This window comes from Trifolium pratense, linkage group LG2, assembly GCF_020283565.1.
Source record: "Trifolium pratense cultivar HEN17-A07 linkage group LG2, ARS_RC_1.1, whole genome shotgun sequence".
Classification (NCBI taxonomy): Eukaryota; Viridiplantae; Streptophyta; class Magnoliopsida; order Fabales; family Fabaceae; genus Trifolium; species Trifolium pratense.
In genome coordinates this window covers 39,759,828-39,773,422 of record NC_060060.1, presented here as the reverse complement: position 1 = coordinate 39,773,422, position 13,595 = coordinate 39,759,828, and the positions used below count along the sequence as shown (strand labels likewise).

Sequence of the window (13,595 nt, the reverse complement as noted above, 5' to 3'; positions counted from 1 at the left end):
CTGCAAGTAATATATATTTCGTTTTTCAGCGAGGGCCCAATTCCATAACATCCATTTTAAGCTTTCATGAAATTGTATTTAAGCTTACTTAGATGAAGATGAAGAAGTTGAGAGTTGCGATGCGATTTCTCAGTTAGGTTCCAATTTATCGCCAATCTGGTTTTATATTTACCTAAATTTTATTTTATTTATATTATAATTAATTAATTATCTTAAATTTTATTTGTTATAAAAAAAAAATTGCTGATGTTTAAGCATTTTTTATGACAGTCGGTTAAAAATTGGGGTGGAGGACCAAAAATGCAAAAACAATCAAAATAGGAAGGCAAAAATGTTTAATTTTAATATAGGAGAAACAAAATCGCAAATATAGTAAAATAAGAAGATCAAAACTGCAATTAAACATTTAATATATTAAGCTTTTAGTCAGCCAGAACATAACTTATTTTGTTTTGCTTATAGAAAAAAAAACTTATTTTTTTTCCATCTCAATATTTTTTGATAATAACAAAATAAATTTTTAAACTTCTAAAACAAACTCTATTAAAAAAAGATAAAAAAAATGGGTAACAAACTTACCGAATATATGTACCAAAAAGTATATATATAAACACACTTCCACTTCCACCATCTATATCAACAAAAAGGTGGGTTAGGGTTCCGAAATTTAGAGGGAACAAGCGATAATTAATGGCGTCTGTGAATCAAAGAAAAAGGACGATGATTGCGTCTTTGAATCTAACTAAAGGGGCGATAATGACAATTTGTAGTGACAATTTCTCTTGTAATAGTTTTAAGCCGGTGGTGGTTCAAGTTATCGATGTGAAGCGGGTGCGGTGCTCGGTAACCGACGGATGCTACTGCGTCAGTCTTACGTTCTCCGATGGTTCCCATTCTATCGTTGGAGTTCTAGCCAATAATCTGGAAGAATTTGTTCAATCTGGAAGGTTGCAGAAAAGCTCTGTTGTTATGCTTACTCGATTCTTCTTCAGTTCACTTTTATGTCGCAAGTGAGTTTTCTCTCTCGCTGTGGAAAATTGGCTTACCAATTTATTGTCTCTTTTATTTATTTATTTATTATACAATAAACAGGGTTCTTATCATCACTGGGCTTCATGTTATAATGGACAAATGTGTGCTGATTGGAAATCCTGTTCCACCGAGCAAATCAAATTGTGCTGATCATTCTGACACTTTTGACTGTAAGATTTTTAAATTTACGGGAGGATGATATTTTTTGTTCTGGCTAAAAATTTGGTAGCAGGTGATACGGCTATTGTATTTTTGTTAGCAGGTGATAGTGATATGGCTATTGTACCAATGGTTTCCACTGATGAGGACATTCCCCATGCTAAGGAGAAAAAGAAAGCTGAAGAACCTATCCCTGCTTGTTCTTCAAAACAACTCATATTCCATTATTCTTGCATGACTGAAGACGAAGACGAAGATGATCCTATTCTGTCCGCCAATTTGAAGGAGTTTGATGATTTTTGGGACAATCTTATAACTTCTAAGGAAATTGGGTTTGACAAGATATGGAATGATTTCATGCTAGAATTAGAATGTATGAAGTTGGGTTGGGAGAGAGACGAGTACAAGAATACTGAGGCTGAGTGTGGTATGCATCGACCAAAAGTAGGACTTTCTTTGACGAAGAAACCTGACTTGGAAGCTGCTACTCAGTATATACATGGCTTCAAAAATGCTCAAGCTCAACCGGCCTTGTTCTGCTGTGCAGGTACTGATCACTCTGCTATGGACATGTTCAAAAGATTGTGTAATGGTGAGATTCATAGTGATGATGAGAAGGAAGAAGATGGAGGAGAAGCATCTCATGTGGATGCATAATCCGACAATTGGGCAATCAAAGGCCAACAGAATGCTCTGAAGGTTGAGTTTGAAGGACAGAGGAATGCCTCAGGTTAGCTTTTGTAATTAGTTTTGAAACCGACTTCAAATATCTTTTGGTTTTATTGATACGATGTTGCCCCCTTTTTCCATATAATACTTTATATATTGGTCTTGCATTTAACGAATATTGATTCATATTCTGGTGAAGTTTGTGCTACCTGCATGATGTGCATGTTTGAATGTTATGCCGTTATTTAGAATTAGTTACCAGTAGAGATGCTCATTTATAGAGTACTTGCCCTTTACCCAAGTAACAATATGGCTTAAACTAGTTTTTTTTTTTTTAATCAAATATGGTTTAAACTAGTTATTGGTCTTATATATAAGAGAAAATTTACTTTTTAGATTCATTAAAAATCTAATGTATCTAGACCATATTATGGAATTATGGATCAGATACATTAGATTCTTAATGAATCTAAAAGGTAAAATTTCTCTTATATATAGGACTAGAGGGAGTAATAAATATTGATGCATATAGAGTACTTGAATTTTAGATGTTTTAAGCTAGTAATTGAGTGAAAATATGGCTTTAGAAATATACTCCTTCCTCAGTCTTTTCAAATTCTCTTCTAACTCTGATCTGCATTCAGGTTGAGCTTGCGTGTCATGCAAGTATACTTAATTTTAGAAGTTTCTAACTCTACCTATTTCATCCTTCATTTTACTTTTTACCAAAAAGATAACAAGAAACTTAAAATACAGTCATAAATTTATAGATGACTGAATAAATAATCAAATGTTGTTAAGCCGTTGATTTACTTTTTTCTGTTACTCTAGAAGTGAAAACTTTATTGTCTGATGTAACTTCTCTTTGAATTGGGTTTCTGTAAAACTTTTTCGATCAACACTAATTATCAAACACAAGGGAGTGAACATCCGCAAGTGAAGATCACACTGAAATTTTTATACTGGTTCACCGTTAACGAGGCTACATGAGTGAGTTTGCCGTAAGCTTGAAAGAATTATAAGCAAAGAATTTTCTTTGATGAGAGAGGATGTGTGTTTGTGTGGTTCTTTTCTATCACAAATGTTCTCTTTTGCTTCTTTTTTTTCCCCTAATTTTTTTTCTTCTTGTATACCACCCCAAACTTAGATATTGCTAGTTCCCTAAGCAACCCCGAACTTATAATGTTGCCAAGAAGAGAGAACAAAGCTTTTACCTAACTCCAAAGTGGCAAAGCAAAGGATAATAATAATAATAATAATAATAATAATAATAATAATAATAATAAATAATAATAATAATAATAATAATAATAATAAGGGTGGCTTGAAAGTCTATGAACAACTACACGGATATTCTCATAATACAAGAAAGAAAATGGGCAATACCGTGGAAATATTTGGCTCAAATCCTTACTGGCTTCGGTATTTGAAAGTTTATCTCGTGGGCATTATTTTCCTTACTCGTTTCTCTGTCTTTTGAACTTTTGTGCTTTCATGAGCAATCACATTTAGTGGTCTTTGTATTAAGGCGTGAAATTCATATCATATAAATCTAATTATTACTTCGCTGAAACTTTGCTTATAACTTGTAATCTAATAGGGGACTGTCATCAAATAACAGTCATTACATCATAAAAGAAAGATAAAAAGTACACAAATGAAAGTACTGAAAAATAAAATAGATAGTAGGGATATGAAAGCAACAACGGAAATGCTCCATGATTATTGTCCGTCTTGAGGTGCAGATCCATCAGTTGTAAAGAGTATATGGTTCAAGTCCCTATTCAACAGGTCCATGATTTTATATGCCAAGTCTTGACCTGCTTGTGCCTTCTCCGATATTGAGTCTGATATGCAGCCTGCTGCTGCTCACACGCACACTACTAGAAAAACAGTATTTAGAGTCGGCCGAAAACCCACACTAAAGGGTCAAAAACCGACGCTAACAGTCATTTAGCGTTGGATTAGCATCGGTGTTGGGCTAAGTCTAAATTGCTTGAGGCTAAACAGTAGCGTCGGCTATAAGCCATTAGACTCTATTTTAGAGGCGGCCGAGCCAAATCTAAGTCCGACTCTAAGAAAATTTACTAACGGTAAAATTAACGATGTGTCGGTGCGACCGGCGCTAAAGTCAACTTTTGAAATGTCAACTGAATCCCTTAGCGTCCGCTTGGCCAATGCTATACTGCGTTTGTTTCTTTTTTAAAAAAATTGGTCTTCTACTTGTTACCCTAGTCTACACCTCATAACTTCTAAAATCATAAATAACATCACATCAAGGGCATGCTTGTTTTGGATTTTTTTTAAAAATAAATTTTATAGTGTTACATAATTTTGTGCAAAAAAAATTTACAAAGAATTTTTTATAAAAGTTTTAAATGAAAATTTGGTTTGAATAGTTATTCTTAAAATATTATTTTAGCTATTTCATTATTTTATTGAAAAAAATTTGGATATCAAAATTTCAAAAAATCACTTAATTTTGAAGCTATTTAAAAAAATCATTTTTGAAAAAATTACGATTTTGACTATGTTTTGATCTTCAATAATGTATGTTTATGTTACATGATGTCAAAATTAGTATTTCAATTTCGAAAAAACGAATATAAAAAATCTTGTAATATTTTGAAAAACAGTTTTACAAAAAAATACAAAGAAAAAATTTAATTTTTTAAAGCTGAAACAAACATGTCCCAAAATCTACCATAAAAGTCAAAATGTATTAACAACTTAAGTCAAAAACTATTAAAAAAATATCAAAGCTAATACAATAATTTGTCTCTAACCATCACCTTATTCAAATAGGCAGAAAATAGCTCACATAAATGTATCAATAAAGCTTAAGCAACTACTCCCTCCGGTCCTTATTATAAGAAAATGTTTGTTTTTTAGATTCATATAATGTTTGATTTATCTGGACATAGAATTATGTCCAGATACATCAAACATTCTATGAATCTAAAAAGCAAATACTTCCACGTCATTAAGTGAAGCATAAAAAAATTCTCCCTATAAAACAAGTATTTTCATAAACAAAATTCCCAGTTCTCCTTTTCTTTTGGAGTGAGTTAACATCAAGGATTTTAGCATAGTTCTGTTACTTGAGATTATTCTCCAAAGAGTTACGAACTACGAGAATTATTGTCTTAGTCGAATAATTTCTAAAGCATCTTAAAATTAAGAGTTAGGTCTAACTCAATCCTATAATACTAATTTGTAAGGTGATGATTGCCCTTACTTATAATAAACTCTTGCTGAGGCTAACTCACATTCGATACGAGACTTCTTAACAATGCACAATGTCTATTTGACTTATCTATATTTATGATTCTTCTCCATGTTTGTGATCTATGTTGTAGGTTATTGAAGTGTGTGATTTAGTGCCAAAACTAATTACTCTAGCCACCAAAATTTGGATTTTCATTAGTGATTAATGAGAGGTTACGAGAAGAAGCGAAAAATAGACGTACACACATGCATAATCTATGTACACCACTACTTGATCATTGATGAGTAGAGTGGAGTAAAGTATTTGGCATTTTGGATTTGGACAGTGATAAAGAGATGAAGCCTTATCTTGTTGTGACACCATGACCTCACATGGAGCACGCGAGCGTTAGGAAAATGTTGAAACCACTCACTCTTCTTCACAAGTTTAATTGTTTCGCCGTCAAATATTGTATATCCATCCATTCATCGCTGGAGTTGGCCAAATAATATTCATGTCCTGCTCCATCTTGTTTCATTTTTGTCGTTTAATATATTGTTTCTATTTTGTAAAAAATAGAAAATAACTAATAAGCAAACTTATAGCGGATGAACTTATAGCGAATAACGTATAAGTTAGCTTGTAGCTTATGGAGAATAAGCTAGTTGATTGAATTGGTAGTGTTTACTAAATTTAGTGGTTGAACTAGTTTATAAATATGAAATAACATAAAAAAATATGTTCAATTAATATTTAATTATTTTTAAAGATGCCTAGGGTAAAATTGGAAGAAAAAAATAATAAGCTATAAACTCATAAGCTACTTGAAATAGCGTTTAAAAAATAAGATATTTTTTAGTAAAATAAGCTATAAGCTCTTTTAGAAAAATATTTACCAAACAGATCTTTTTTAGTCATATGATAAGTTCAAAATTTGACATTTACCAAACAGATCTATTTTTTGTCATATAAAGTACTTGTACAAGCTGAAAATCTGAACTCACCTAAACTATTATCTATAAAAAATAAAATAAAAATCACTTCCTATTGACATACAACTTTTTATTTCATTATTTGTTACTTATGTAGTTTCATATTTTTTATAAGAGCTACTTTGATGAAAATGTACTATTGATTTATCTTGTTTTGACCGTATTTTTTAATAATATAGATGTAAATATTAGCATATAAGATATTGTTTAATTTGTTTTGACGAGTATTATCAAAATATTAAGTTTTTATAATTTTTACTAATAGACAATTAAAAATATTAGTGATCAAAATTGATATTGACGTACATGCAGTGGTCAAACTAAGTCTTATATTTAGGGACGAAAGGATTACTTGTCATTTGTTTCCAAAGTTTAAGACAACATTAACTATCATCATTATTATTATTATTATTATTATTATTATTATTATTATTATTTATTATTATTATATTAATCAGGCACTAACTTTCTATATATTTTTTTTTTACTTTTCTTCTTTTCTCTTCATCGGTGAGAGGATGGTTTAAAGCAATGTTTTAAAACCCGAACCGTGATCGACCCGGTTGAGGCACTGGGTCACTGGTCTGACCAGTGGGTCACTGGTCAGACCGCACGACTATTGACCCGACTTATATAAAAAATTTAAAATATTAACTTGAATTTCATAACAATAAAATTTAATGAAAAAAAATTCCCTTCAAACTTTTTTTCATAACAATTAAATATTAACTTTTTTTAATAAATTCCCTTCAGAATCCTAATAGCAGAGGACCGGGTGTGGTTATGGTGCATAAGCCTAAACTTATGCACCATGCATAAACTTGCTTCCTACACCCACCAAATTTGCTTCCTACACCAAAAGTCAACCAAAGGTTAGCCCAAGCCCAAAATTAGGCAATCCATTACTCGCGCGCCCCCCATATACTATCTCATTACTTGCGCGCCCCCCTTTTGCTTAGCGCACCCCCTAGTTTTTTTTTCTTTTTCTCCTAGATTTCTTGTGAGCCCCCCAATTTTTTTTTTCGTCCCCTAGATTTCTAGCGCGCCCCCAATATTTTTCCCTCCTCCAAACTTCTAGCGCACCCCTCCCCCAAATTTCTAGCGCGCCCCCCGTTTCCAATTAAATAATAATTTTTGTTCCTTTGAAGTATATATTATAAAAATCCCTTTTTAATTAATTTTCGTCATACACCCCCTCGAAGCCCAACATAATAACGAATGGTTCATGTATATATAAAGCATACTTGTCAAACATACAATTTAATTTTAAGTTTTATCAATCATAATCACAATATAAATAAAATTTCATACATTAATTACACACATATATATATATATATATATCGATTTTTCTTTACAATAAAAAAATGATCGAATACAATATCTCATGCATACTATCCAAATTTTTTTCAACTAAACTAACCCTAATTGCTTTATATGATTTTTTGCTTTATGTAGCATGGTTTTGTAAAATGGTTATATGATGTTTTACTTAATAACAATGGTTTCAGTGTATAACATCTTGACATTAATGCTCATATGAAACCATTTAACTAAAATAATGGTTTCAGTGTATAACGCTATGAAACCATTTAACTAGACTAATGGTTTCAGTGTATAACATCTTGAAACCAAATAACAAGACTAATGGTTTCAGTGTATAACACTATGAAACAATTTAACTAGAATAATGGTTTCAGTGTATAACAGTATGAAACCATTTAACTAGACAAATGGTTTCAATGTATAACATCTTGAAACCAATTAAAAGGACTAATGGTTTCAATGTATAACATCTTAGCACTAATGCTCATATAAAACCATTTAACTATAATAATGGTTTCAGTGTATAACAGTATCAAATCATTTAACTAGACAAATGGTTTCAGTGTATAACATCTTGAAACCAAGTAACAAGACTAATTGTTTCAGTGTATAACATCTTGACACTAATGCTCATATAAAACCATTTAACTATAATAATGGTTTCGGTGTATAACGCCATGAAACCATTTAACTAGACTAATGGTTTCAGTGTATAATAGTATGAAACCATTTTTGCTGTGGAATGGTTTCAAAGAGTTGTTCTCCAAAAACATATTTAACCCTTAATAAAAATTGTGAAATAAATTTAAATTTTTAAGACGATATAAAACCGAAGAGAGTGACGTATCCCCAACCGTTCCAAATAATTCAAAATACCCTAAATAAAATTTTGGGAAAATTTTATTAATATCTTATATTTATAAAAGCATATTTACCTCATTTAATTAACTAAAAATAGTTCCAGGTCTCAGAAAAATACCAAACTGGTCCCAAAATTCTCAGAAAATTATTTACTATTTGTATGTAAAAATAATAAAAAAAATTGGAGTCTCCTTGGCACCGCACGCGCCCCCACGCACCGCCAGTGAGAGTGGGCGTGGACGCGCGTCACTGTTCATCATCTTCCTCACCCATTTTCTGCTGAAACGGGTCACGACGACCCGGTTCGTCGACCCGGTTAGTTCTCCCTCAATAATCAACGAAATTCGACGTTCTTTATACCGTTTTGATCGTCGTTTGATTTTATGAATGTTTCCGGTATTAGTTTTCGAAATCGGTGATCGAATCGCATGTAAAATGTGGCCGAAATTGAGGAAGCAAAAATAGAAAGTTCTTCAGTTATGATTATTACATGTGTAAAATCATCCGATGGCTGTGAATGACTTATGCACCATACATAAGAAAAGTCTTATGCATATTAACTTTTGCCTAGAGGACCCAGCGAATCATGAAAGGAAATTCAATCTGATACCATCTTAGAATTAAGAGTTTGATCTAATTCAACTCTTCAAATTACCGGCTTAATTATAAAGTGAAGATTGGTCTCACTTATATATATATATATATATATATATATATATATATATATATATATATATATATATATATATATATATATATATATATATATATATATATATTCAAACAATTTCGTAACTAATGCGAAACTTCTCAACCAATATTCATTTTCTCATAAAATGTGAGACTTTGAACTTATATTTGATTTGATACACTAATAGAAATATACTCCCTCTGGATAAACAAAAATGCATTTTTTAGATTCATTGAATAATAGATGTATATAGCCTGTATTATAGTCCAAATACATCTGTTATTCAATGAATAAAAAAAATGCATTTTTGCTTATATTTATGTCCGGATGGAGTATTATTTATGTCTTCACCAAATATATATATATATATATATATATATTATCTATGAGATTTGAACGTATGAAATGCAAAAGAGCATCTTAAAAAAAATCTACCTCTATAAAGGAACTAATTGAATTATCTATAATCTAATGCAGAAGTGGGACCATAAATAAATAAATTGAAAAAAAGAAGAGAACCCTAATACGTTTGGTAGAGGAAACTACCTTAATATGACGAGTTTTCTTCACAACCACCTAATACAAGTCACAACTAACATAATCAATTAAAAGATATTAAAGTAGTGATTGGGCAAAAATACAAAAACAAAAGCATGTGATGCTATCCACTAATCACTAATCACTATTTTAAAGGTTCACAATTATGTGGTCCTTCCCTTCTATATGGCAATGGCATGTTCATATGACATTTTTTGTCAACACAACATACACCAAAGACAGAGAAAACAACCAAAGCTAAATACAAAATGAGAGCATCCTCACCTGATTCCACCAACCTGGCCAATTTATGCCGTTTAATTACATTTAATTACCAGACATTGTTTAATTGTGATTATGTGCTTGTAGGGACAAAGAGGTCTCAAAGCACATGGGAACAGTTTCTTTAGTAGTAGTAACTACCTAATTTAGAGTAAGATTAATTGAAATCCAAATAAATTATAATTGGTGCTAAAATATTGTGATGCTGTACAGTGCTTATATGCACAAGAAAACGACCTTTGCTGTGTGACAGTTGTAGCTACTGAATAAATAATTTTTTATTTTTTAAATTGAATAATAAATTATATATAACTTTCATTAATATAACACAATTATTGTAAAAAAAATTATATAACAATTTCATGATCAAATTGTGTTTATTTGTAAAATAAATAAAATCAAATGTGTCTTTGAATATTTCGGGGAAAAAAAATTGGTTTCAAAAAATTGGTGGCTTAAGGGCAAATTTACAATTTGGGTCCTAATTAATAATTGTAGTATAAAAAAAATTGAATTCTCAAAAAATATTAAACTTTTTATTTAATACCAAAATACTCTTACAAAACAATTTCTACCACAATTTTTAAATGCAATCATGCAAAGTCACATATAATTGTGTTCACATCCATATATAAGAGAAAACTAGGGACGATCGATGAGTTGCAGATTTGTAGAGAGAAAAATAGAGGAAGACGACGAGTGTGTGTTGATATGCAGCAAGATTGTAAGAAGAAAATAATTTGCATACGTGTAGTGATGAAAAAGTAGTACGAAGACGGTTTGACAGAGAATTTGATCATTAATACTTACGTATCATTGAATCAATTCATCAATCATCAACCACATCAAATATCATTGTACCAAAATTCATAATTGATACAATTATATGTTCCGCGAGAGATAAGAAGCGACATACAAAACTAAGAAATTCGTATATATTTTTTGTTGGGCCTATTAGTCCCCTAAAAAAAGTCATTTTGGTGCCCAAATTTTAGACTTATTTTTATGGACATAGGGCGGTCGCCCTCTTCGCCCTCCTCAAATACGGCCTGCCAAAGTATAATATCAAACAACATGTCATATGAGTTTAGCTCAGTTGGTAGAGACATTGCATTATATATATAGGGAGTCAGGGTTCGAACTCCGGTCATCCCACTTATCCACTTTAAGGATGAAATTTCTAGCCACTAAACTACTTGAAAAAAAAAAATAATATATCAAACAACATGTCAACAAGATATTATTAAGTTTTCTTGTAAAAAGAAAAAGAAAATTATTAAGTTTAGCTTTAGCACAATGAATATAAAAATAGTCGATGGTCGAAAAGTTTGTTGATAGCTTATGACTGATAGCTGATATAGCTTATCGATGGTGAAGGTGTAACGTAAAAAGGAATGATACACAGGGACGGACCCAAGGGGGGCAAGCAGGGGCTCCAACCCCCCTCCCCCATGCAATGACATCTCTTAGAAATTATTTACTCACTCTTGTTTTAGTCCATATTTGTATTTTATAGCAATTATTTTGAGGACTAAAAGTATCAATTTTTTTGTAAAAATATTTAAAAATAGGGACTATTCTTATCAAACCACAAGATTTTAGAGGATATTTTCTGTTAAAATTTAATAGGACTAAACATAAAACTCGTTATTTTATAAGAAAAAAATATATTTAACTCTATTATTTATTATTAAAAAAAGAAATCCTACCCCCGTATGATTGATTTCTGGATCCGTCTATGATGATACATACCTATTTTAACATAAAGTAATGATATATCTATATACATGTCATTAGAATTATACAATAAAAAAGTTAGAACATAGCACTACATTTGTTTTATTTTAAATTATACAATAAATAATAAAGTGTAAAATAAAACAATAAGAGTAAAAATGGAAGAAAAGATGATAAGTTATAAGCTGATCAAAATAACATCTGAAAAATAAGCTATAAGTTAATAAAATAAGCTATACATTGTTTCTGAAAAGACTGTTAGCAAACATGTCTTTTAACTTATAAGCATAAGACATAAGCTATAAGCTAACTTTTTTTATCTTGCCAAACAAAGCCATGTGTTAATGGGCCGGTCCGATCGACACATTTTATTTATTTTTTGTTTATTCCACTTATGTCATTTTTTTTATGTAACTTTTTTCTTTATAAAATAAGGTAGTTTATTATTTTTTATATAACATTAATATTTAACATAGTAATTTCTCACAATTATCTATTTTGTTGTTGTTGTTGTTGTTTTTCGTTTTGATGTTGTTGTTCTTGTTCTCTTTTGAATCTTAGTGCTTAGTAGTGGTGGAGGTGGTGTTGTTTAAGGAAGAAGATAAATTAAAGATAGGAAGAAATTGATGATGATGATGATGATGATGAATATATTCATCAAAATTACGAGTTTTATTTAATTGTAATAAAAAGGCATTTAAAAAAAATAAAATTCAGCATTTTTTAATTAAAAAATGAGAAAAAGGGTTTATATGTGCATGTTATAAAAAATAAATGACCTAAATAAAAAAAAATAAAGAATGAACGTGTTATAAATGAATAAGATAAAAAATCAAAATGTTACAGAAAAATAAGATAAATGACATGTGTGTCCTTTCTCATAAGGGATTATCTATTGTATTGAGTAATACTTTGGATTTGGATGTCTGCTCCTTTTAATCCTTGAGTCAAGTTAGAGTACTATAATTGTATTTTTAGTATATATTTCTTTTTATTTTTCAAAAATAAACTAGTAAGCTTCTTTTTTTATTCAAACGAACAAACATCTAGCTCTTGAACCATGCAAGATCTCGTATCAAATCAAATAATAAATTATTTTTTAATAATCATATTATATTATTGATGTTAATTAATTATCAATTGACTTTACTCATGATTAATATTATATATATCTAGTTATTTTCAGAAATTTGCATCATTTTATTATCCTTGCAATCCCCACTTTAGGAACCAATTAAACATGGATATGTAAATGTAAACTTTTGTAGCAACGATTTATATAATCCAAGAACACTTAGATGATAGATGTCAAACACTTAGATAATACAAGTTTCTTATAGTTTAACCAATTTCTTAGGTTTGATATTTGGTTTGAACATGCAGCTTTGTTTAAACTCTTAATTATAGAGAATTTCTCATCCATTTGAGTCTCATGCATAAAACTTAAGAATTAATTAATCTCTACAAATGTGTGCAAATATATCTAATTTACGCAACGAAAACAATTGATTTATATATAGAAACTAAAAAGATATTGTATGCCAAGGGAGAGAGCGATAGAGAGGGGTGGTAACCTGACCTGGGACATCGATCTATCATCTCAAATTTTTATTATTGACTGATCTCTTTAACTTATGTTATATACTACCTTCATTCCTAGTTATAGATAAGAACCATCTTGAAAATTATTTTTATTTGAAGTTTTCATATTTTAACTATATGTTAATTATACTTTTTCACGAAAATCCTTCTAATTATCTAACTTTTTACGTTAATAACCGAAAGACAATTGGTTAAACTATAAGAAAGAAGGGTAATAAAAATTTGACACTTTCAGGCTTAACTGCAAGAAAAAATAACCGAAAGAAGAGTAACTGTACATCAAATTAAAAACTTAAAAGATTAATTTACTAACTAAAAAACTTACAAAATCTAATTGTTATCGACGCGAAACTTTAAATACATAAATTTGCCTAATAAAGAAAAGTAGCTTAGCTTGTATATAAAATGATGGCAACACTTTTGGTATTTGTTTATAAAGAATCATTGTGTGGTCCCATTTTGTCTAAGTGATAACATGATTATTAACACATATAAACAC

At 30.1% G+C, this 13,595-nt stretch overlaps 1 protein-coding gene across 1 annotated transcript; it reads left to right on the top strand.

Annotated features, from left to right (window-relative positions):
- The first annotated feature begins 612 nt into the window (after positions 1 to 612).
- On the top strand, positions 613 to 2,058 carry LOC123907898. The gene is made up of 3 exons (XM_045958353.1): positions 613 to 1,010; positions 1,093 to 1,202; positions 1,295 to 2,058. Exons 1-3 carry the CDS (start codon positions 691 to 693, stop codon positions 1,846 to 1,848), a joined length of 984 nt encoding a protein of 327 aa, XP_045814309.1. The 5' UTR covers positions 613 to 690; the 3' UTR covers positions 1,849 to 2,058.
- The last annotated feature ends 11,537 nt before the right edge of the window (positions 2,059 to 13,595 follow it).